Source organism: Podarcis bocagei (genome assembly GCF_964188305.1).
Source record: "Podarcis bocagei genome assembly, chromosome: 10".
Lineage (NCBI taxonomy): Eukaryota > Metazoa > Chordata > Lepidosauria > Squamata > Lacertidae > Podarcis > Podarcis bocagei.
Genome location: NC_138135.1, coordinates 57,968,034 through 57,994,405, shown reverse-complemented (window position 1 = coordinate 57,994,405; position 26,372 = coordinate 57,968,034). Strand labels below are relative to the sequence as shown.

Below are 26,372 nucleotides of genomic sequence, written 5' to 3'. Positions count from 1 at the left end.
AAGAGATTAATGTCTCATTTATACGGGAAGTGAGTATTCAGCTTGAAGTACATGGCTACCAGATAAATTCAGTCAAGCATTTCTTTTTCACACTACCAATTGATCCCAATACAGCCAGAAGTCTCAACTACCAGTTAAATGACACACAAGTCTGCATATTAAGACTGTAATTATTTCCGTGAAAATGAATGCAGTAACTTTTTTTTTATCACACTGGGGGTCAGCGTTGGTGCCTATTAAAGATGTTATTCAGTATGCATCTCAAAGATGATTTCTACAAAACCAGGAGGCTTGCTTGAAACTAAACCAAGTTCTGCCTTATTATTTTTCTACGGCTGTCTGGCAGGTGTAAGCTGTCATCCAGAACAGATATGCCCAAAGCCAACTTTGCTGTATTTTCACATCATTTTCAGCCTACTCTTGTAAAAAGAGCATGTAAGTATCTTTAGAATACTGTAAAACATTTTAATTCATTGAGTATAATAAATAGAGGTTTAAATATACTTTCCCCAAGAAACCGGAAGCATTTTTGCTTGGTTTAATGGGAGAAGAAATTGCAAAGGTAGAATCAAAGATTATGTATGCCACAACAGCGGCAAGAACTTTATATATATAATATAATAATAATTTATTTTTTATACCCCGCCCATCTGGCTGAGTTTCCCCAGCCACTCTGGGCGGCTCCCAATCGAGTGTTAAAAACAATACAGTATTAAATATTAAAAACTTCCCTAAATAGGGCTGCCTTCAGATGTCTTTTAAAAATAGGATAGCTGCTTATTTCCTTGACATCTGATGGGAGGGCGTTCCACAGGGCGGGCACCCAAAGGTGGAAATTACAGGAATCACCAACAATTGAGGAGTGGCAGATGAAGATGATGGACTATGCAGAGTTGGCCAAGCTGACTGGTAGGATCTGGAACCAAGGCGACCAGAAATTCCAAAGAGACTGGAGTAAATTTATTTGGTATTTGAATGATTATTGTATAAATGTGAAGACACTAGCAGGATTGAAATAAATCTTGCAACGAAATGTAAAAATAGTATCTGACCATGGAGAAGAGAGGACTTTAAGTATAAAGAAGGACAGGAACTGACAGTTAAAGTGCGCATACAATCTATTTGGAAATAAAAAACCAGTTGAAGGGATGGAGGGAAGTCATGAGCTCGGCAGAGCAAAAAGTATATGACTTGTTATTGCAATGTTGGTATATTTTATGTTTAAAAAATAAAATAATAAAAAAATTATATATAGATAGAGACATAGAGATATAGTATAATAGATGCACTTTGGAGACTCTCACCTTTTCTATTTTAACAAGGAATTATCTCAAAAGAATCACTTGGTTTCCCTACCACATACCCTTAAACCTGTTGGATTGCTCGATACCCCACTTACTTGAACCAACTTTGCCACCGCCACCACTGGGTTGAATCCAGTACTGCCCACTCAGTAGAAGCAAGGCTCTTTGATCCAGAAGAAGCTTCCATCAGTGGGAACTTCTGATGACATTAATACCCTTGTATCAGTATGCAAAGGCCAGTGATATTAGTTTGTATTATTATTGTTGCTGCTGCTGCATTTCTATCTCACCTTTTTCTCCAAGGAGTTTGAGGTGGTACACATGGTTTCCCCCCTCCTCACAACATCCCTGTGAGGTACGTTAGGTTAAGAGGCAGCAACTGGTCCAAGGTCAACCAGTGAGCTCCCTGCCCAAGTAGGGACTTGAACCCTAGTTTCCAAAGTCCTAGTCCAACACTCTAACCATTACACCACACTGGCTCACCAAGATTGACAGCACTAAATTGTGTATAAACCTGTAAAAAATAGATTCTGGTTTATGAAGCCATAGTGAGTACCACGGACACTTGCTCTTCCCTTTCTCCTCCTCTTCTTCCATGGTATGCCAGGTTTGGCAGAGTTAGCATTAATTCAGAGTTTCCGGTTATATCCAAACTGGGGAACCATGGCTTAATGTTGGTTAACAGAACAAGGTTGTAGTACAGTATCTGATCGACATTAACTGGAGTCCCCCAGTTCAGACATAACAGGGAACTCTTGGTTTCATGCAACTCAAGATCTCCATGATAAAACCTGAACATGGTGGAAATAAAGTACATGGCTATGTTTAACACTGTTAAACAGGTTTATAAACCATGGTTTATAAAGCGTGGGTTAGTGGCCTAATGCTGTTGTTGTTGTTTAGTCGTTTAGTCGTGTCCGACTCTTCGCGACCCCATGGACCAGAGCATGCCAGGCACTCCTGTCTTCCACTGCTTCCCGCAGTTTAGTCAAACTCATGTTGGTAGCTTCGAGAATACTGTCCAACCATCTCGTCCTCTGTCGTCCCCTTCTCTTTGTGCCCTCAAATGTAGCCTGGCTTATTGTGGGAATTTTTGTATCAGACTAACCAGATGGAAAAAGGGTTCAAGGTGTCTATTTCTGGTGCAAGTCATCATATTTCTATAACTTCCATAAACCATGCCCAACTTTCACCCACTGATAATATAGCTTTATGTCCATAATATTGCTAGTTGTGACAGCATCATTCTTTCTAACCAAACCACTGCTGAGAAATACCCAATTCACTTTGCACCCAACAGCTGTAGTTAAAGGCTGCATTCCCAGCCACACATCAAAAACAGTCACAACAGTAAGAGGCAGAAACAGCTGCAAACTCTTGGTTGGGGGGGAGGAGAAAAACTTGCAGAGAGATTGTCATCCAGCTTTCAGAGGAAGTAAAGCCATTTTTCTTTCTTTTCTCATGCGTGACAGCTGTCTTAGCAGGAAAAAAAATTATTAGCAGTCTGTTTTGTAACAGAAACTCAACAATATTTAATGAACTCTGAAATCAAGGATATTCAGGGACCAACACAGTTTAACACTTTGGTGTAGCCAAAACAATGTGTTTGACTGTGCTGCAAGTTCTCCACTACAAGAAGATTATTCCCTTCTCCCCATATCATTACTCTCTTTAAAAGAGGGGGAAAGACTAAGATTTTTATCTGCACTCTAAAGACAAAATCCATTTCCAAGTCTAATACTTAATTGCCTGAAGTAGTTAGGATGATAAACTCTACACTTTCTTCTCAGCTGATAAAGTGGTTTGATCTTCAAAATAAACTAGAAGACAGTAATTGAAAAGGATACCTGTTCAGTAGTAACTCAGTGTGTGTTTCATTGCTGTATACAAGCCCTCAGGACCAATATAGAAAAACAGTAAGAGACAGAACCCAAGTTGTTTTTGTTTTGCTCCAAACAAATGCATTAATCTTCGTCCAATCTGCCTGATTTGCAGGGAGCGGTGGGAGCAGTAAATATGTAATATACTTTGGGGCCATGGCCAAAGCCACTTACATATTATATCATGGTCTGTTTGAATTTCCATGACCATGCTCTCACTATTTTTCTATGCAAATATTATGTATTTATTATTTTATTAATTCATGAATTGCCCTTCATATAAATCTCAAGGCAATTTACAGACCTACAACAACAAAACAACTAAAAGCAGGTTTTAAAACAATGCAAAAATACAGCAACTAAATACTGTTATTATTTTTCAAAAGCCGCTTTCTAGGTATTCTGATGGAGCGAACAGAGGGTGGATTAGATTTGGGGGGGAAGGGCAGTCTCACTGTAGCCCAATGGATTGTCACATATTTGATTATAATCATTAAACTATGTGCTATCTGAACTATATATCACCCCCTATCTGGACAGGGCTCATCTAACTACTATTGTCTATGTTCTGGTAACCTACAGGTTAGATTACTGCAGTGTAGTATACATAGGGCTGCCTCTGAATACAGTTTGGAAACTTCAGCTGGCGCAGAATTCAGCAGCCAGGTTGTTCACTGGGGATGATTTGTTGAGGTATATTTACATGATGCAAGGAGACTGATCTGGACCTTTACATTTAGCCAACCAGGGAGCTAGCATCGCAAAAGTGCATCCCACCCCTAGTCCCTCACCTTCTGACCTGGCCAGAGCAAGTGGTAGAGTTGTGTATCTTGTCAGTGGCTATACCACTCCATTATGTTACCAGCAAGGGCTTGGGATTACTCTACCCAAAGGAAACTTAAACATGGAGTTCTGTGAATTTTGGCTGAACTTTGTACACAACCATTGTTTCCAATAACTATATTGGTTCGGTTGCCTCATTTCCTGCTGTTCAGAAGCAAAGAAGCACTCCTTTCTACCTGCTAGCCACATAAAACGAAATTTCAATACACTTAGCTTTGGCCAGATGATGCCAAGCATTTATGAGTTTCTAAACCGAGTGTTGGGACATTAGATTTGTTCAGTGATGTAACTGTTCTAATAATCTGATGTAAGGCAATGCTCCATCCCAGGAAATTTAAAGACATTCTAATCATTGTGGAAACCTCCCTTTTCCCTTCTCATCTGCTAAACCTTAGGGATTTTGATAACAAACATGCTTGACACTATTTCCCAGGCAACTATTTGCATAATTAAAAGAGGAAACTAATTTAAATAGACCTTGCATTCTAAATTTGCTGTATATTCTGGAAACACAACATTTCTGCAACTCTCCAACTCCTTTCGAAAAGAAGATATTTCAAGGAAATGTATATATTAACAGCATTTTAATGTATATGTTGTTACTAGGCATTAAAGGCAGGCCATGTGTTCTGTACTGTTGAACGTGTCAGCTCTTGGGCTGCGCAACGAGAAGAAAGGGGGAAGGCTTTGTGGGTTACTGCAATACGATATTAAAGATAATTTGCTCTGTAACTCAACCCAGCCTAATTCAGGGGATATGACTATTTCTACTAATGGCACAATGTATTTTATACAATCACATTCCTTTTGCTCCCTTGGCTGGCCTTACAAAAGGAAACGTGCTTTGGAAGCATTGTCCTCGATTTTTTTTTAATGTTTCATGTGATGGGGGGGGGCAAAATGCTGAGTGAAATGATCTGGCATAAGAAATGAATGAATAATAAAGCCATTATAAAGCAGAAACATCTAACTATTTGTACTCCTATCAAAAACACTCTATGTTGAAGCACAAAAATTTGCAGAAGGCTAAGAGGAACTTGCAAGAAGAAATGATTTTGCTGTTACTAACATTTTCCTTATAGCCAACCCTTTGCTATTTTCCTCACCTAAAGGTTTCAGAAACTCTGAAAATGAAATTCAAGCTCTCTTTTGCTACTGGCCTAGACATTTGCATGAAATAAGCGAGTACCATCATAGAATGTTTTTTTGGGGGGGGAAGACAGGTCAGAAATATGTGAAAGACCATCTCCTTCCCTAAAGACTCTCTTGGGTGCTGAGATCAGCAGAGAGGGCCCTTCCAGCATAAGGAGATACTGATCTATCTATAAGAGGCTGCTTTATGATCCAGCAGCAAAGGCAGGAGCACTGGCTGCTTAAATGAACAGATCAGTGCTATGCAAGGTGGTGGTCTCTATTGGCTGTTTCTCCATAGCAGCTCCACCACAGCACAGGCTTAGTGGGTTTATTTAGGGACCAAATATGCTACTGATTCCTGACACATGGGTGGGTGTGGGGTGAGAAGACTACTGGTTCAACATCAGATAGCTTGAGAAGCACTGGAGTAGATGATGATAAGAACTATATAAACAATACAGACAAAATAAAGTCATCACCCTATACCAAATGAATTACTGGTTATAAATTGAGTGAGAAAGACTTAAGAGAAGGAAAAAGAAAAACATACATAATAGCAGTAGCAGATTAAAACAGCTGAGCAGCATTCCCAACATCTCCAGTTAAAGCAGTGTTTCCCAAACTTGGGTCTCCAGCTGTATTTGGACTACAACTCCCATCATCCCTAGCTAGCAGAACCGGTGGTCAGGGATGATGGGAGCTGCAGTCCAAAAACAGCTGGAGACCCAAGTTTGGGAAACACTGAGTTAAAGCATTGGGGGAGTACAGCCACTACAAGGCTAGATGCATCAATGATTCCACTCAATGTAATAACCCTAGGGAACAAATAAATTCTTTATTGATTAAAAGATTTGCATGTCTATACAAACATTATGTACTATCTCTTAACAGGTTAAAAAAAGGAGAAAATTATAGAAAATAGAAAATTTATAAAGAAAAATGAAGTAACAAAGATAAGAAACAAAAAAACATTTTTTAAAAAAGAGACAAAGTTATTTACATAGTAAAAGTACACATCAGCACAATCCTTCCCATCCTTCTCATTATACTGTTTGATATAACATTCTTCTTTACACAGGTTTGCATTGTATAATATCATTTCTTTCTGCTTTGTATACATTCCTTTGATCTTTTTCTTTACAAATACCACTCAATTTCTGCTAATATGGAGTTATTTGTACAATAAAGTTTTACATAATTCTTAAATATTATCCATTCTCTAGTTGTTTTTTGTTTCGATATTCCTCTAACAGTTTTGCCAATGTAGATATTCTAACATAACCCTAGGGAACAAATCTAACATGGAGGGAGATCAAGGTGTCAGAGAAAGCAACTCAGAAACCTTAGCATCAAGATTTTATTCCACTTTGTTTTCTTCTAATTCCCATTTAAACTATATCCATATATTCTTTTGACATTCATTTACATTGTCTTTCATTACCAGTAAAGTGAAGCTTCCCTCCCTTCCCTTCCATCCCTCGACCCTTACTGCACAGGGTGAAGTTCAAGTGAGAAGGAAAAATCACAATCAATATTCCTTACCTGAATGAAGCGGCCTTCAGACGTGCCTAGGTTTGCTATGGTAAGCACCCCTTGGGTGAAGACAGATATAGATGTCAACAAGACTGTGCTGAACTGCTCATCAAATAAGTCAACCCGCTGCAAAGGTATTGCAACCTCCACCCGATACTCATCATCCTGTGCTCCACAATAGGTGGTGTTTCTCGAAAATGTCTGTAAGGAGAGTAGAAACGTGTTCAGCAAGTGACACAGGAGATGTACACACAACCCCATTGCCAGAAGGGAAAAGTCACTTTAAAAGTTGGCAACTGTTTTCTTACATCTTTGCATCACCATACTATATACAATAAGTACGCAAAACAAGAAAAGGATTTTTTTATTACAGAAGCATCTCTTACACCATGGGGAGGCAAACTAAGGCCCGGGGGCCGGATCCGGCCCAATTGCCTTCTAAATCTGGCCCGCAGATGCTCCAGGAATCAGTGTGTTTTTACATGAGTAGAATGTGTCCTTTTATTTAAAATACATCTGTGGGTTATTTGTGGAGCATAGGAATTCGTTCATTCCCCCCCCAAAATATATATATATATAGTCCGGCCCCCCACAAGGTCTGAGGGACAGTGGACTGGCCCCCTGCTGAAAAAGTTTGCTGACCCCTGTTTACACCAATTACATTTATTCTCATTCTCATTTTATTTTCATCCTGTCATTTCCAATATACCATTTTCTGCTTAAACTGAAGTATTTTGCATTCACACACCCCATGGAGAAGTTTATGCACACCTTACCCCTGGCAGATTAAAAAAAACTAACACTGATGGTTTTATTTACCTTACTTTAATTTTTTTTAAAAATGAAAGTGTGGTTTCTATGGCTTCTTATTAGAAAATGTCTGCAGTTGGCAAATGATGTCATTAGACCTAGACATTTGCTTTTAAAGGAGAAAAGGTGTTACTTTTGTCACCTGAAATCCTTCAGCCCAGGCAAAAATGCTGTAAGAATGGTGTGTTGTTCACACAGTTTCTAATAATTATTACTGTTGGGCCCTAACTAAACTTGTCTCTGCATTTTGAACTGCTTTAATTTTCCTCTGTAGATCTGGCAGTAGGGGATCAGGCCTTGATGGCAGTTAGCCTTTGATCAGCTGCTCCTAGGTAATTTTTTAAAATTCTGTTTAGACCAGATTTCTCTCAAACACCTCTGGACTTGTTCTTTGTCATGTTGAGTTGCAGCCTTGCATTGTCTTCCAACCCATTAGTTTTACCTTAGTCCCTTTGGTTCCATTTGACCTTCTGTAATACAGTGGTACCTTGGGTTACAGATGCTTCAGGTTACAGACGCTTCAGGTTACAAACTCCACTAACCAGGAAGTGGTTGCTCCAGGTTAAGAACTTTACCCCAGGATAAGAATGGAAATCACGCGCCTGCGGCGCAGTGGCAGCAAGAGGCCCCATTAGCGAAAGCACGCCTCAGGTTAAGAACCATTTCAGGTTAAGAATGGACCTCTGGAGTGAATTAAGTTCTTAACCCAAGGCACCACTGTATATAAGTATTTGATAATCTGAGTGTATGAGTGTTAGCTGTTCAGGTTGTGTTCTCAATAAAGCTGAAGACTGATTTACATGAAAGTGTGGCTTGGATGAGGGTTTAGTTGACTCAAGAAACACATAACATAATGTGTTGAATATGGAGCAATTACATATTGGGCTATATGAACTGCTATATTACAGTATTGCCTGGCAAGTCCAATTCCCTTCTGTAGCAATAACATATTCAAATGTATCATTTGTACATGTCTATTATACTTTAAATTATATGAAACTCAGAGGGTCTTAGGGTCCCAAGAGGCAAAAATAGATAGAGAAACTAAATAAATTTAATTAGGCTGAGAATATTTTGGTGTCCCATTGTTTAAAATTTATACTTGCCAATGCAGTTTTGTATCGTCATAACTATTACCAAAAATAGATTGTTCATTTTAAATCTTCTAATTCATTGAGAGAAAATGCATGTATTCCTTTTCTGGGGAATTGCTCACAGTACAATGTACTTAGAGAAACAGCATATCTATGTTGTATTGACAGTTCAATGATAATCTGTCAACTGAAAATTCAGTTACTATTGATGCTTCATCTTCTATATCAGATAATAAATACGGGCCATTTAGATGTCAATAAGCAATTTAATATGGCTTATTGTAGGTTTCTATTGCATAATATTAAATGGAGCAATACGCAGTGAGAATAGACACAATAAAATATGGCTGTCGTCTAGAATCAATACTTTGCTGTTTTTTTCTTCATTGTTTAACATTAAGGGTTTTTTGAAAAAATTAAAGGTAGATTATGTCATGACTCATCTCACGGAGATGTGTCCTTTGATTTCTGCAAAAGGCCTTTAAATAACAAACCAAAATAAGGATAATAAAAATGTTGTCATTTTTAAATCAAATTTTTAAAATGTTAATTTCCATCAACCTTACTTCACCTTGTCAAGAGTGCAAGGTGACATCAGATCATCAGGAGGCTAGAGATAAATCTATCAAACTATTTGCTATATTTTTGCAATAGTTTTTGCATTCAGCAACATTGTGTATTGGACTAAGACATATTGTTACCTATTATTTTGGGTTCAACCACTTTTAACTTCCTCCTGCTACATTTCTCATTACTGAAATACAAAGGCAAGTTGCACACAAAAATGTTCAAGCGCTATGCTTACATGCTATAGTAAGATTTCTAACAACAACATCGAAAAAGGAAACTAAGGCACAGAACCCTTGAGATTTAATAATATTTAACATTGGTATAGAGAGACGGCAAGAGCTGTTCAACAATGGAACGGACTACCTGGGAAAGTAATGGACTCTCCGTCACTGGAGGTTTTTAAACAGAGGGTGGATGGCCATCTGCCAGGACTTATTTAGCTGTGATTCCTGAATTGCAGGGGTTTGTACTAGATGATCCTTGGGGTCACTTTCAACCCCACAGTTCTGTGACTCTACATATTATTATTGCTGTTTTCTTTCTTGGAAATTGTTAGAAATCTCAATAGAGAAAAAACATCATTTAAAAAAACAACATTTTTTTTTTAATGCAGCTATCTCTAACTCCTAAAGGCTAAAAATCTATTTATATACTGTATAATCTTATCGGGTAGCCCAGGCTTAGGCAAACTCGGCCCTCCAGATGTTTTGGGACTACAACTCCCATCACCCCTAACTAACAGGACCAGTGGTCAGGGATGATGGGAGTTGTAGTCCCAAAACATCTGGAGGGCTGTGTTTGCCTATGTCTGAGGTAGCCAATCTGGATAACTGTGTTAGTAAATTTTTAAGAGGCACCTCTGACTTTAAACTCTTAAGGACATAGTTTAGCTTGCCTCGCCACACCTCTAACTCACTAAATTACTATTTACTTGGCTGACAATATGGAAAAATGTCATTATCTCTGGATTAAATGCTCATAAACCTGACGCCAGATTCCAGTGACAAATCTCACAAATATTGTAGCTCAGCAAGAGCCCTATTGGTATGTGACTGGGCATTTCAACTTTCTTCCATGTACATGAGTGAAAGTACAAAGTCTATTTGTGACTCATTCACTGGGGGGGGGATGTATCTGATGTACATCAGAATTGGAATGCGATGAGGTTTAGGCAATTATTTAATCCATGTCCGAATTTAGTGTGAAGTCAAATTGTATCTTGCTTGCTCATACAGTAATTTGTGGCTAGTTGGAGTAACTCTGTACCATGATGTGGGTCTTTTGTTTTTTTTAAAAAAACCAAACACTTGTGGAGCTGTGGTGGAACAACCAAGTGTGCTCTCTCTGCTGATTCTAAGCTCTGAGAGAGTATGTAGGGAGAGAGGTGACGATCTCTCAGATATTTGGGGCCCAAGTCATTTGTTTATTTATATAAGTATTTATATACCACCCAATTGCAAAACATATCAAAGCAGTATCGTTACTTTCCGGAAACAGATCTGGAGGTAGGAACAGAACCGCTGAAGTACTATGCCTCCATCCTTGAGTCACTGCAGAAGGATATGATTGTATCCTTGAATGAAGGGTGGCATATAAATTTAACAATTAATAAATATATGAAAAAGTATCAAAAGCCACTGAGAGGTTAATGAACATGAGCAGAGTCACACTCCCTCCTTGTCTCTCCCATTGCATGTCATCAAAGGTAGCTTTAGTGTTATGACCAGACCTAAAGTTGGACTGATATGGATCCAGATAGTTAACCTCCACCAAGCTTGCCTGAAGCTGGACCAACAATACCATATTGAGCACATTGCCCCATAAAGGGATGTTTGCAACTGGGCAATAGTTGATTCACACACATCCAGGTCTAGGAAGGCCCTCTTAAGGAGGGGATGCATAACCACCACCTCCTCTTTCAAGGTAGAGATGGTAACTCGCCCTCCTCCAATGAATCACTAATCACTCTGTGGACACACCCAGTCAATCCTTTATAGCTAGCTTTAGGATGGTCAAGGAGCAAGAGGTGGCTGCCCTCTTCAGGCAGCTTGTCTATGATCTCAGACAGCAGTAATCAAAATTGATCACATGGAACAGGCAGTGCAGAAGAACTGTACCTATCATATAGCTATAATGGGAGGACTAATTCTCATTATAGATTCAAGCTGGAACCTGAAATTTCAGATAGTTACAGAAACTTGAGTTTGACACTTTGCTGAAATCGATTTTCCACTGGTGATCAATCCATAGTTGTTGGGGGGGGGGTATGATATTCAATGCAGTTTGGAATTTTGGATGCATTTGGATTTGTATACTATAGGTGGTATTTGGGTATATTTGAACATGATGAAAACAGCTACAAATTTTTATCCTAAGTAACGTGGCCTGCACAAATTCGACCTGTTGGCTTAATAGCATACATTTTATATTGTGATAAAGAAAAAAGTTGTATGAACCTCCCCCCCCCCCATATATATATTGGCAAGCTTAACCGACAGGTTGTATCCAACAACGTTGTCCCAGTAGTACAAGGGCTTCCACCTGTGAAATGGACTTCCTCTCTTCTCCCCCCAGATTTGAGGTACCTTGGGCTAGTCAGCAACTCTCAGCCCAAGGTTACTCAGAGAGTTTTGTGGCTAAGCAGAGATTTGAATCCAGGTCTCTATGTCCCAATCCAACATTCTAACCACTATACTACATAGGATGAAATCTATGAACATTTACGTTTATATCAAATCAATAGGAGTGCCTGGAAAATGCTGGCCCCAATTTCAGTAGATATCTAAATATCAGACATCCAAAGTCATTCAAATCAATGGAAACAATTGTTCAAAAGTCAAAAGAAATAGCAGTAATAAGAAACATTAGCTATGAATTTAGCATTCTACATTTCCAGAAACTCCAATTCTAATTTACGGATAAAGCGAGGGTGGGGAACGATTATGCTAGTGGTGCATTACGTAACATAAAAAGAGACAAATGTTGATGTAATTAGCTAATACAAATTAAAAACATCGCACATTTCCTTTTCGGAGATCATTCATGGTATTATTCACTTTTGGTATTGATTACCACTGCATCAGTTCTTGTAATCTGGTTAGTACATTAGCACTAAGTAAATAGTATTGATTCAGATACACATATAATGCATCCATGCAATCTTTGTATTTTGTCCATTTCCTTTGCATTAAGCTTCAAGACAGCACAAGCATAAAAGCTGCTAGCTGTTATAAAATCTAAAAGTATTTATGTGAGGTTGTAAAGGTAAAGGGACCCCTGACAGTTAGGTCCAGTTGCGGAGGACTCTGGGGTTGTGGTGTTCATCTTGCTTTACTGGCCGAGGGAGCTTCCGGGTCATGTGGCCAGCATGATGAAGACGCTTCTGGCGAACCAGAGCAGCGCATGGAAATGCCGCTTACCTTTCCGCCAGAGCAATACCTATTTATCTACTTGCACTTTGATGTGCTTTCGAACTGCTAGGTTGGCAGGAGCAGGGACTGAACAACGGGAGCTCACCCTGTTGCGGGGATTTGAACCGCCGACCTTCTGATCGGCAAGCCCTAGACTCTGTAGTTTAGATCACAGCACCACCCGCGTCCCTTATGTGAGGTAGTACTTAGGATCAAACAAGTGCTTTTATCAATACAAGTTTCTGGAAATATTTAAATTGTAGCTTAGACAACTATAGTATTTGATAGAATGCATGAAAGAGCTATTGGCATACAGATCCTTTATTCAACTGGCAGGTCTCTGGCTGTCATTGTTGGGGGAGCTCTACATGTTGGCTCCTTTCTTGTGTTCTACTAACATGCGAGGCTACTGCAACAATTCTGCTTTCCCACACATACATACAGGCCCAACTGCTACAGAATGCGAAGATTTTCAAGCCTCACCTAACTTATTTGGCAAAATTAGTATGCAGATCACAGCATGTTAGAATATGTTGCTGTGTGCCCATTTCTGGTATTTTGGCAGATTCCGGCTAAGGGAAGCAGAAGGCACAGAAAACAAAGTTAATCTCTAAGGCATACAGAAATTGTAAGTGCTTACAAGTTGCTTGCAGCCAAGTAGTACCAACCACACTTCTTACACCCACCACAGTCAAGCTAACAAACCAGACTACAACTGTGTCAGAGTCATAGAGTCAGAAGGGACCCCCAGGGTCATCTGGTCCAACCCCGTGCTATGCAGGAATCTCAGCTAAAGCATCCATGACAGATGACTATCCTACCTCTGTTTAAAAACCTCCAATGAAGAAGAATCCAAACCTCCTGAGGGAGTTTTTCACAAATGAAGAACAAAAACTAATGATGATGCCGTTCCTATTACTATTGCTGTTCCTTGCACACAATAAATTTGACATATAACCAGTATTTTCCCAGTAGTGATGTATGGAAGTGAGAGCTGGACTATAAAGAAGGCTGGTTGCCAAAGAAGTGATGCTTTTGAATTATGGTGCTGGAGGAGATTCTTGAGAGTCCCATGGACTGCAAGAAGATCAAACCTCTCCATTCTGAAGGAAATCAGCCCTGAGTGCTCACTGGAAGGACAGATCCTGAAGCTGAGACTCCAGTACTTTGGGTACCTCATGAGAAGAGAAGACTCCCTGGAAATGACCCTGATGTTGAGAAAGATTGAGGGCACAAGGAGAAGGGTGCGACAGAGGATAAGATGGTTGGACAGTCTTCTCGAAGCTACCAGCATGAGTCTGACCAAACTGCGGGAGGCAGTGGAAGACAGGAGTGCCTGGCGTGCTCTGGTCCATGGGGTCACAAAGAGTCAGACATGACTAAACGACTAAACCACAACATAACCAGTTCAGTTATATTCTTTCGTTCCATTTGTTTTGAGATAAAAACACATTTATTTTGAAACTTTGTGTTGTACTGTTTTGTGCAATGCTGCAAAAGCATGAAAAAAATGGGGAAAATAATATGTATTTACTCAAAAGTAGTATATTTTGTATCTACTTGTAATGTTCAATCCGTTTACTTAAGGTGAGTGTCTGTTTAAAACAAGTCACACAGCTACTCACAATCAAGAGAAGTGATACTTTTAATCCTGCCAAAAAATTGTACTAAAAAAAAGAGATTATAGTTACAGAGCTTTGAAGCAGTTATTTGTCTCTATTTTATTAAATATTACTAGACATATCTAGGGGACAACAGATCAATAAATGTCTTTGTGGTTTCCTGGTGGAAGGCTGCAATTATTTTCTCCCATTACAAAATAAGCATAACTCAATTCCCCTCATCTATCATCTTTTGTAAAGAAATATCACTGTGTGTTTATTTCACTGTCTCTCTTGATTTCATTTTAGGGGGCCTCTTGGCTTCATTTCACACTCCTAAATCTTTTCTTTCTCTATTTGCATCTTCATTTGACATTGATAGCGACCAGTTTATCATGCAATGGCAGAATGATAGAGTGTGGCAAAAAGTCAGTAAGATAAAAGTTCTTCTAGGTGCTTTGGATAGCGGGTTTTGTCGCTGTTTTTCGAATTATAGTTTATGCCACATGTCTTGAAATATTTCAGCTGTTTTGTCCTGAATAAAACTGCAAGACCTAGCATCCTCAATTTGACTACTTCATGCTGAAAATGACTAAAATTGAATCTGTGCCCAGTCCACTGTATTCATTTCCCCACCAGGAGTGTGGCAAATAAAACGCCAGAGAAATTATTCAGAAGCTTCCAGGGTTGTTTGCTAACCATGTTCTAGTATCAATGAAACAAAAGGTGGTTTTGTTTTTTTAACCTTTCCCCGGGATTGTTTGAATCTTTGTCCTCTTCCTATTGAAGTTAAAATAAGAACTAGCAAAAGGGCAAAATCAGTAGACTGGATCCAGAACTAAGTATACATAACAGGAGTGGCAGAAGCTAATTTTTCCACCCTGCCTCCCCACTGCAGTGCCCCCTCCCAAAAATATTCCACCAAGGGTTGTAGCCCCTTAATGATCCAACCTAAAGAGTATTTCTCCCACTTATGTTCCCACTGAAATTGATAGGGACTGCATAGAAAAGTGTTCTTGGTAGACTAAAACTAGTGTTTACAACAAAGAGCATAATCTCAAAATCTAATGTCTGTTTTTAATGGATTTCAAATGTCTGGTGGCAGTATTGTTATATACAGTAGTTCACATGTCGTGAAAGGTTGTGTGTTGCTGTATTATTGATTGTAGATGTATTGTTGTTTTGAGTTAATGTTGAACCTTGAACTTCACTGACAGGGGAGCTAGCACAGCATGCAGGTAAACCCTTTTGGACTACTGTCATACCTTGGTTCATGAACAGCTTAGTTGTCGAACAAATCGGCTCCTGAACCACGAAAACTTGGAAGTACCGGTAAGTGTTCCGGTTTTCGAACTTTTTCCGGAAGCCAAATGTCCAACACGGCTTCCGCTTGAATGCAGGAAGCTCCTGCAGCCAATCGGAAGCGGTTTCTGAACAGCCAAGAGAAATGGTTGGCTGCCATCATTTGACACCAGTATAGAATTACTGAGATATTCCAGGTCTAGTGAAGGCTTCTCACTGCTCCTCCTCCTAAAAAAGCAACAATCATATCCATGGTACCTCCCTTGGGCCAATGTGTAAAAGGCCCTGAAACACCTAAAAAGCTTCACTGATGCAGAGGACACAATGAAGGTGAAAAATCAATACAGTGGTACCTCGGGTTAAGAACTTAATTCATTCTGGAGGTCCATTCTTAACCTGAAACTGTTCTTAACTTGAGGTACAGTGGTGCCTCGCAAGATGAAAAGAATCCGTTCTATGATTCTCTTCGTCTAGCGGTTTTTTCGTCTTGCGAAGCAAGCCCATTGACGGATTAGCGGATTAGCGCTATTAGTGCTATTAGCGGCTTTTAGCGGCTTATCAGATCAGCTGATAAGCGGCTTAGCGGCTTAGGAAAGGGGGGGGGAAGGAAAAAAACCCTGCAGGAACTCGCAAGACATTTTCGTCTTGCGAAGCAAGCCCATAGGATATTCGTTTTGCGAAGCACCTCCAAAACGGAAAACTCTTTCGTCTAGCGAGTTTTCCGTCTTGCGAGGCATTCGTCTTGCGGGCCACCACTGTACCACTTTAGCTAATGGGGCCTCCCGCTGCTGCCACGCCGCTGCCACACGATTTCTGTTCTCGTCCTGAAGCAAACTTCTTAACCCGAGGTACCACTGTACCTTTTTGCTGCCTTCATTTGCTTCTAAGTAGGCTTCAACCTGAGCACACAGCAATGTTCTGACTGCATTTGTTGGGGCAGAGGCAGATTTAGGGGATGCAAGTGGTCCTGCACTGGGTGCTGAGCCGAGAGGGTAATTAAGTATCCCAAGACCTGTAAGTTAGCAACAATTTAGCATGAAGGTGTTTAATGAGATAGATTTCAGAAAACCCGCAATGCATTTTTTCCTACGATTTCTAATAAAAAGTATTTACAACACTTGTTTCTCTGGGGTAAAAATCAGGAAAAATAAATACACACATTTCCCCCCAATTACTACTAGGAGCATATATTCATTTTATTTCCTCCTTCATCTTATCAGTGTTATTCATCAAAATCCTGCTCACTGGTTTCATATCTTATGGCATTTATTGAAATTGTGCATTTTGCTCAGATAATCAAGCCATCAGCTTCCCTGATATATTCATATGCAAAACACTGGCAGAATCTGGAAAGTATACTCAAGCAAGCAACATTTTCCTGATAAGTTGAAACTGGCCAATGATTTCATCAATATTTTAATGAAATACTTCGGTGGGGAATACTATTAAATTGATCTGAAAGAGTTAAAAGATTTAAAAACAACACCCAGATTTAAAGAAAAAGGAGAGGCCAAACACTAATATGTTGCTATGGAAGAAAACTGTTCTAAACACTTCTTTCTAGAATGAAAAATGAGTAAAGGAAATTAAACTTCAAGATGAAGAAGAATTTTGTGCCAAATACCAGAGGGAAAGGGCAAGAGGTGACTATGCAATATTTTATTTACTTATGTTATTTAACAAAATCTATATACTGCTTGATTGCAATAACCCATCTAAGCAATTTACAATCGCCACATTACAAATATTCCTGAGAAGTGCAAAGAATACATATTTTTATAGCACATTTTAGGGGCCACCAGGTGAAAGCCACAAATAATTTTAGCTGAAGAGCTTCAGTTTAATCCATTCATTCTCAGTGAGACTGACCTTAAATTAAAGTACTTTGGGCATACCAGGTTTTTGATTAAGCTGGTAAGTTTGAAAAATGAATGAAAACACTTTATTTTAAAATGTCTTAGTTTGGTATTAGTAAGCTCTAGAGAGGACTTTCTAAAAAGCCTAGTTTTGTGTCCTAAGCACATTCTTAGACAAGCTGATAGCTAATGGTTTTTTCCAGCAAAAATCAACAAAAGCATCCATATATTGTTTTCTAATGCAAAGCTTGTTGCTTGCTTTTCACTTTTTCTGAGCCTTAGAGCTCAGAACACACAAATAATGAACAGAGTTCATTTTTCCATAATCCAATTTACATTCTGTGGGGACAGTTCTGTGAAACATATCCATTTGCAGAAGTGAACTGGTGAGATTTCCTTGCCTATTGGACTTGGACACACACACTCTCTCTCTCCAGTGCCTGCAACTAACTATTCGATTAAACAAGCATGTACTTGAAAAGCTGCAAAAATAATGTGCAGAAAGTTTGTATACAGTGCTAAAGTTCCTTATTTCAGGTACTTCTATGATGGAGAGTGGCTACAATATTAATTTCTTAGAGCTGCAATAATGAGGGCTGAGAGGTGGGGTACAGGAAGTATTGGTATTATTTTGATAGAAGTTGCTGAATCTTCCTGAACACAATGTTGTCAATCTAACAAACAAAACTATGCAATTTATCTATATTGTGCAAAAGGCTGGTGTCAGAATACAGTCTTGTCTGTGAAATCCTGTTAAACTCAGGAATGCTTATTAGCTCCTGCAAGTTTTGTTTTAAACTAAATTAGTAGCCCAACACCAGGAAGTTATGTTGTGAAAAAAGGTGGTTAAGCCTTTTGTCAACTTGAACTTTCACTGATCTAATTCTCACACACCACCTGATGTTAACTAAACAACCAGATTCCTAAACACAAAGTTCTTCCTCCTATCTAGAAAACTGATATTGCAACAGCGAGAATTTCTGATTGCTCAGGTAATTGTAAAGTAAAAAGGTAAAGGTAAAAGTACCCCTGCCCGTACGGGCCAGTCGTGTCTGACTCTGGGGTTGCGTGCTCATCTCACTTAAGAGGCCGGGGGCCAGCGCCGTCCGGAGACACTTCTGGGTCACGTGGCCAGCATGACGAAGCTGCTCTGGCGAGCCGGCACCAGCGCAGCGCACGGAAACGCCGTTTACCTTCCCGCTATAAAGCGGTACCTATTTATCTACTTGCACTTAGGGGTGCTTTCGAACTGCTAGGTGGGCAGGAGCTGGGACCGAACGACGGGAGCTCACCCCGCCGCGGGGATTCGAACCGCCGACCATACGATCGGCAAGCCCTAGGTGCTGAGGTTTTACCCACAGCGCAACCTGCGTCCCAATTGTAAAGTGGTCTGCAATATATTTTTCTGGATATTGAACTGCTGCAGACAGATATGCAACACATAAATTCTCCATGAAATATTTGGGAAAATTTGAGTATTTGTTCAAAAAAGAGAGAGAAGTTTGCATTGAACTTATAAAATGCACACACAAAGACAAGTTGAGCCTTTAAGGTGTGGGATGACATCAACATGAAAAATACTACATCACTTTGTTGGCAGTGCTGGCAGCTGCAGAGGAATGAGGAATGAGCTACACTCCTAGGCACGCTTACTAGGGTGTAAGCCCCATTGAACACAGTGCCACTTCTGAAGGAAGCCTACACAGGACTGCACTGCAAGTTTGTAACTGGGTACATTGCTTCAGAGCTTAAATGTTTGCTGGGCCACAGAAAAGTGGATGTGATGAACATGCCTCTTTAAAGAACTCTTTTTGACTGGTAAAGCCATCAAAATCAATTAAATTTCATTATACAGCCGCAGACCCATTAAAATGAAGCACAAAAATCATACAAACATAAAAGAAAATATGTGGCGCTTATATAAAATAGTAAGAGAATAATAAGCCATTTACAGTGATTATTTTTGAACTGTAAAATCATAGATTGTTTGGAGCTAGGGTTTCTGAAGAATTGCCTTCTCCCAACTGCCCATATACAGGCACACTCAACCCAAGGCCCTGCTCCAGATGTGTTTCCTTTCAGTGGTTAGGCTGGCCGCTCTGGAGAGAAAACCTTTTCTGAACTGGTGCCGCAGCAGTGGTGCTCTCTCAGGCAAATTTGCTTGGAGCTATGATTGCCATGTTTTAGACCACTGACCAAGTCTGTTCTTTTCTAACAGCAGTTAACATCAAATGGCCAGAACTGTTTTCCTACTGGTAGATTTGGTTTCACTTATTTGCCTTAATGAAGTGGTGGCCAAACCTGGCCCTCCAACTGTTTGAGGACTACAACTCCCATCACCCCTAGCTAACAGGAGCAGTGATCAGGGATGATGGGAATTGTAGTCCCAAAAAACAGCTGGAGGGGCAAGTTTGGCCACCACTGCCTTAATGGATTCAGGTTTGTCATCACTATTTAATAGTGTTTTAATTTTTGTATTTTAAAACCACCCTGAAGCCTATTTCAGTAGAAAGGTTGAATAAAAATTTAACAAATACATAGCGGTCCAGTGCAAAGTAAATGCTTGTCTTCAATGAATCCAGGCTTTTCAAGGGATCTTTATTTCTAATAGATGCTGTATCCTCTTAAGCCTCTCCAGTGACCTCTATATTCAATTTACAGGAACCGCTTCTTACAAAGATGAATCATCTCTGGTAGTGACCAGCACTAATTGTTATTTATTTAGACAGACAACTTAAACAATTTGAAATAATTGTCCCTGGACATCAGCAAAAAAAATGGAAGCCCTAAAAAACCCCACACACTACTAACAATGGAAATCAATGGGGCTATGCACTGAATAATGGAATGCACAATATAAATGAGACTAGGGATGGGTGGGATAATTAGCCAATTTAAGTAACTAATTAGTACCATGCTCACTTACCCTGCTCAAGCAGTACTTGCTGTCCTTTCTGTACAGATGCTGAAGACATTTCATGTTTTGTTGGTCTACAATCTTGCCAAAGAACTCGTCGATGGTTTTGATGGAGATTGCACAGACAGCAGATTTATGAGTTGGTTCCGCAGAGTCTGGTTTACTTTGAGCAAATACACCATAAAGAATATCTTGGTTGACATCGATTCGCATTTCCGAGGCTAAGTCTGCACCTGGTTTACCAACATAAGCAGCCTGCAAGAGATTTAATACCTCATTCGACCGCTTGGTTGACCTCTTCCTCCGTTTCTCAGTATAAATGCACTCAAGAGGCATTTCCATGTATGAATGCAACACGGACTCAAAAGAGCAGAACCGTATGATCCTTGTGTGAAAAGCCTGAGAATCTATAGATTCTCTCTGGACAGTGAGGAAGTACACAAAGTGGTCTTTTTCAAATGCATGGATGTACTTAATAGGGTAGGAATTTCTGAATTCTGGAAGTACATCAATGTAAGAGTAAGCAGTGAGAAACTCAAAACCGTCTAGGGTTTCTTTTAATCTCCGAACAGATAGCGAATGCAGCGAATGGTCCTGCCGAGATGAATTATTGATAGTATTTCCAACATAGAAGTACACAAATCTTTCCTTCTCTGTTACCAGAACTTTGGTTCCTAAAGGGCTTACAACACAGTCAGGACACTGGTCTGATTCCTCATCCATCCTTTTAGAATACATGCAGTAGACCTCCCTTCCAATGTCAGCAGGATTATCAGGATGGATGACATGGCGCTGACAAGTTCCTTTTGCAACGCTGCCACAACTGATGAGCTGGCCTTCGTAGTATGTTTCTAGGAATAGAGCCATGTTGATGTTATCCTTCCAGATGTTATCAGATTGGTTTACTTTAGGCTTACATTCTTTACAGGGAGCACAATCTGGGTTCTCCAGAACGGGCCCAGTCTTGTACTCAAATATGTTGTGAAGGCTTTCATTGAAGACATAGATTTTATTGACTGCTCCCCCATAGATGTTGTGCTTGTATAGAACTATATTTTGTATCGGGGTTTCTGCAGTGAAATTAGGAAGTTGGTATTTGACATTCAGATTGATCTCCGGCCTTGACGCTGCCTCTTTACATTTACCTTTGCTCCTCTGTACCAATATCAACAGAAATAAGATAATCCTGGAGGCAGAAGTAGCAGGGTTCTTCATTACTGCAGATTTGTCCTGTCAAAAAAACATTTAGGAAGTCAGTATGTTAATAAATCACAGAACGAATTATCAATCAGCAAAAGGAAATGTGCATCTAAGTTGTATAAGACTTTAGCTGTTGTATCAGAGGGCAACACCATGGGATGCAAACAATAGCAAGGTGGTGACCAAAAATTGAATATAAATGATGAAAAGCAGCAACAAGAGGAAGCCCTTCTGATAATGAAAGTGTGTTCATGTTGCTTTATCCTTGAAACATGCTACTTTACATAGATAGATAGATGATAGATAGATAGATAGATAGATAGATAGATGATAGATAGATAGTTATAGCTAATTATGTCAGAGTTGCTTACCAATACAAGGAACTTAATTCAAGTGTTTGATAAAAATTTTCAGGAAAATCCATTATGAATACAAATTTTTAATGTAGATAGTAGGCAGCCATTTGATTTAACAGATAGCTCATTTTAATTTTAAACTGCTGTAATAGAAGTATGTTCATAGTTAATTTCAGAACGAACCTACCGTGCACAAAATAGGTAAGGCACCAATTTTTGGAAAAAATGTGACTGCTATTGTTAAAATGTGGCAAATTTATGAATTTCCACTAGCATCACACCTGGATAGTTCAGCCAGTTGAGCATGAGACTCTTAATCTCTGGGTTGTGAGTGTGAACCCCACATTGGGCAAGAGATTCCTGCTTTGCAGGGGGTTGGACTAGATGACCCTCATGGTCCCTTCCAGCTCTACAATTCTATGATTCTATATAGCCCAGTCTTCATTGTATTTTCCCCATCACATAATAACAATATGTAGCAAATACTGTTATAGTAATACACGTGTGTGTGTGTGTGTGTTTCAGGAGACTATTTTGTTTTCATACGAAGTGGTATTTTTTTTAAAAAAATCTTTTATAGTTCTTGACATGCCAAGAGCATTTGGGGGAGATCATTACACCACTGCTTGAGTAATGTGTTTTCTGCATATTCTGCTTATTGACTTTTTTTTGCTGGGATTAATTGGATTCACTTTTTTAAATTCCCACAGCAATAAGTCACTTCGGGGAGCCTTTAGAATGCGCAGGCAGGCAAAAAGCGCACTCAGACAAAGAACTGACAAGCTAATTAGGCTAGTGAAGAGCCTAACCTTGCAAATTTCTTCCTTTGTACTCATTCTGATGTGGTTTGCAGAGTAAAAAAAGACTCATGAGACTATATGGGCACTAAATGAATTGTGGTTGAAGTGGGTTTTGCACCAGTTTTCAACATTATACTACTGTTAAGTCACACCAAACATTGTTCTATTGATACTTAGGCACAGTTGCTAAGCTAAATTTAGTTTCCCTGGAGGAAAACAATTAAACAATCCAAAAGGAATCATGGCCATATGTTGTTTACAGGATTTTGTGGGGAAATGTTATTTAGCTGCAGATGAATAGTATTGTTACCAATATACAAATGCTCCTAGCAAGCTCAAAGCATTTATTTATTTATTTTTATTTCTAGAAATGTTCAACAAGGCTTGAACAAAGTTAACAAAGAGTCTTGCTACGTTAGAAACAGTATCACAGCTTTTGCTTAAAAGATACATTGGTTTGGATCTAAGGAGCGGCTTGCACCAATGGAAGGCACTTCAGTTCACTCAGAATCTAGAGAGAGAGAGAGAGAGAGAGAGAGAGAGAGAGAGAGAGAGAGAGAGAGAGATTTCCTCTGATAAACCAGTTCCAGGTATGTCCACTCAGAAGCAAGTCCTCTTGAATTCAATGGGGCTTACTCTCATGTAAGTGCGCCTAGGGCTGCAGCCTTAGATATACAGCGGTACCTCGGGTTACATATGCTTCAGGTTGCATACGCTTCAGGTTACAGACTCCACTAACCCAGAAATATTACCTCTGGTTAAGAACTTTGCTTCAGGATGAGAACAGAAATTGTGTGGCTGAACAGTTTCAGGTTAAGAACGGCCCTCCGGAACAAATTAAGTATTTAACCCGAGGTACCACTGTACTCAGAATAGACTCACTGGAATCCATGGACTTAAGTGTGTCTTTGTTGGGCATCATCCACTGTGTTCAATGGGGTGTGCGTAGGAGTGTAGCCTGAAAGCCCTTCCATCACCTAAACCCTTCCTACATGGCATTGGCTTTTCTGGATAAAGGAATGAGGGTGGAAAAGCCTCATTGTAGAAGCAGTTTTATTAATACAGTGGTACCTCTAGATACAAACGGGATCCGTTCTGGAGCCCCGTTCGCATCTAGAAGCAAACGTAACTAGCGACGGCACGTCTGTGCTCACCCGCGTCACTTTTTGTCACTTCTGCGCATGCGCGTGATGTCATTTTGAGCGTCTGCGCAAGCGGCGAAACCCAAAAGTAACGCGTTCCGTTACTTCCGGGTTGCCGCAGAGCGCAACTCAAATGCGCTCAACCCAAAGCGCATTCAACCCGAGGTATGACTGTACAGCCCATACTTTTAGGATTAATACATATTTTTGTTTTGGGTAACTTGTGACAGAATTCAAAAGTAATTGATTTCTAAGAAACTGCTGTGTTCCTTCCAGTGCTTTAGATCAATAAATATTGCATTTCATTTCCCTGTGGCTTGTGCTATTAATCTGTGCAGACAGGAGGTTTTGTAATATGTGCTGGGCCCTAAACTCTTCAATTTCTCAAAAAGCAGAATTAAACTGTATAGGAAGAAAGGAGATAAGAAAAAGAAAATACCCAACTCTTTATAAGGTCATGTGAAATACAGTATCAAATTGGTCTACCTAAGCAAATCATTTTGATTCAGTCACAGCTGAGCAACTGAGATCTGCTGAATCAGATCTACAATACCAGTGTTGCCAGTGTAGAAGTTTCTCCAGTTTGGATTAAACATAAAAGGAACTTGAAAGAAATCTCTGTTAAGGACAACAGAAGCCTCAAAACTGAACAAGTCAACAGTAAATCTGTTTTTGGCCAGCATGATGTCAGTTTTCTTTCATGGAAGATGCATCGTGTAGTGTGAGTCTTTAGAAATGAGTACTAGCCAGGCACCACAAGTGTGGTAAGAAATGACATGTCATATTACAAGAGGTGCAAATATAAGTGTTGCAGCTGATATCCTGATGATGGAAACTTACGTGGTCTGACTAATATTCATTGCTGCAAATGTGTGGTTTATTTTCTCTCTGCAAGTAAGCAGAATTCCTGCTGACTATCTTATGCCTGTTATTTTATTTAATGTCCTGATTTAGGTTGCAGATATCTTTGACTCCACTCATAGCATCATGTCCTGTTCTATGATTCTTTAATCACAGAATTGTAGAGTTTTGACCCTGAGGATCATCTAGTCCGACCCACTGCAATGTGTATCCATATGTGTCAGAAATTGTTCCCTTATCCAACAATTTTGCACAGATTAATAGTGGGTGATAATCAACAAAGTCGTAGAGCTGACCCACTGAAATCAATAGAAGTTCATCGCTTTTAGTAGATCTACTCTGACTCTGACTTAGCTGGACAACATTGGCTATCACCCTGTAAATTGTTTGAAGTGCTTTGGGTTAATCCAACTCTTGTGTGACCATAGCATCTCAGGTAGGAATTTCAGGTTGAATATGTCAATTCTGTTGCAAAGTGTTATCTGACTTTGAAAATTCAGCAGCCACATTGACTCAGAACCAGAAAGCATTAATCTACATACACTAGGTAGGGAACCATTTAGTCTTGGGGGCACATGCCGCTGGTAGGCAGGGTGTCCAGAGGCAAAAGTGGACGGATTTAAGAAGAGAAGAAGAGTTTGGATTTGATATCCCGCCTTTCACTCCCTTTAAGGAGTCTCAAAGCGGCTAACATTCTCCTTTCCCTTCCTCCCCCACAACAAACACTCTGTGAGGTGAGTGGGACTGAGAGACTTCAGAGAAGTGTGACTGGCCCAAGGTCACCCAGCAGCTGCATGTGGAGGAGCGGAGACGCGAACCCGGTCCCCCAGATTATGAGACTACCGCTCTTAACCACTACACCACGCTGGCTCTCAAACAGATGTGATTCTTCATTTTTGTATAGCAGGCTACATCCCACCTCCCCACTTCTGCCTCCACACCCTCAGCACCTCCATAGTTCACATACATATTCCAGAAAGGCAAAAAACATAAGAGGGCAATACAGAGCAGGACCATTGAGGAGCCTGGCTTGGGGAGAGTCCCAAGGGAAAGATAAGAGGCTTAGATGTCCAACCTGGGTATTTTGAAAGAGGTATCAATATGAGCTATCTATTCCTCTAACTACATAAATGCTACATTATCAGCTTTATTATTATTAATTTTTTAAATGATTTTTATTAGGTTTTCCAAAAACAAAAAAAAAACACTAAAGAAAAAAAAAGACAACATAAAAGTGCAATACATAAAAAACTTAAATAAAACATTCTTTACAACTATACATATTGTCAACTTATCTACTTGCGTTATATCACGCTTCGACTTCCCTCCTTCCCAGTTTCGGTTTTCTTATTGTTTCTTATCATTTACAGTTTCTTCATATTCTTTATATATATATATGTCATAAGAGTTAAACTAACCCTGCTGTAGTCCTTAAGCTTCTACAATTGGTTTCTATATATATGACAAATTTACTCCATTCTTCTACAAACTTCATCAGCTTTATTATTAACAAGTTTTTCTACAATACTGCCTCTCCCGAACTCTCGAGATAGTGTACCAAAGTTAAAATATAATACATCAATAACAAATACAATGCAAAAAACTATGCAGTTGAAAATGGGCAGGAATAAAAAAAAATCAACCATATACTGGAGCTTAGCACCAGCAAAAGCCTGGGTACACAGATCAATTTTAAGAAGATGCCAAAATGTCATCAGCAAAGGCACCAGCCTTATTCAATGTGAAGATGGTTCCACAA

General features: G+C 39.6%; 1 protein-coding gene across 3 annotated transcripts in view; it reads right to left on the bottom strand.

Moving 5' to 3' along the window:
• The window catches only part of MET (MET proto-oncogene, receptor tyrosine kinase), a 106,349-nt gene that overhangs the window by 59,565 nt on the left and 20,412 nt on the right, over window positions 1-26,372 (bottom strand). For all 3 annotated transcript variants that reach the window (XM_081211416.1, XM_081211414.1, XM_081211415.1), the window contains exons 2-3: window positions 20,264-21,484; window positions 6,704-6,895 (exon numbers count right to left, since the gene is read on the bottom strand). In XM_081211416.1, the coding sequence (XP_081067542.1) occupies window positions 6,704-6,895; window positions 20,264-21,469 (1,398 nt within the window). In that variant the 5' untranslated portion in view covers window positions 21,470-21,484. The remainder of the gene's footprint in view (window positions 1-6,703; window positions 6,896-20,263; window positions 21,485-26,372) is intronic.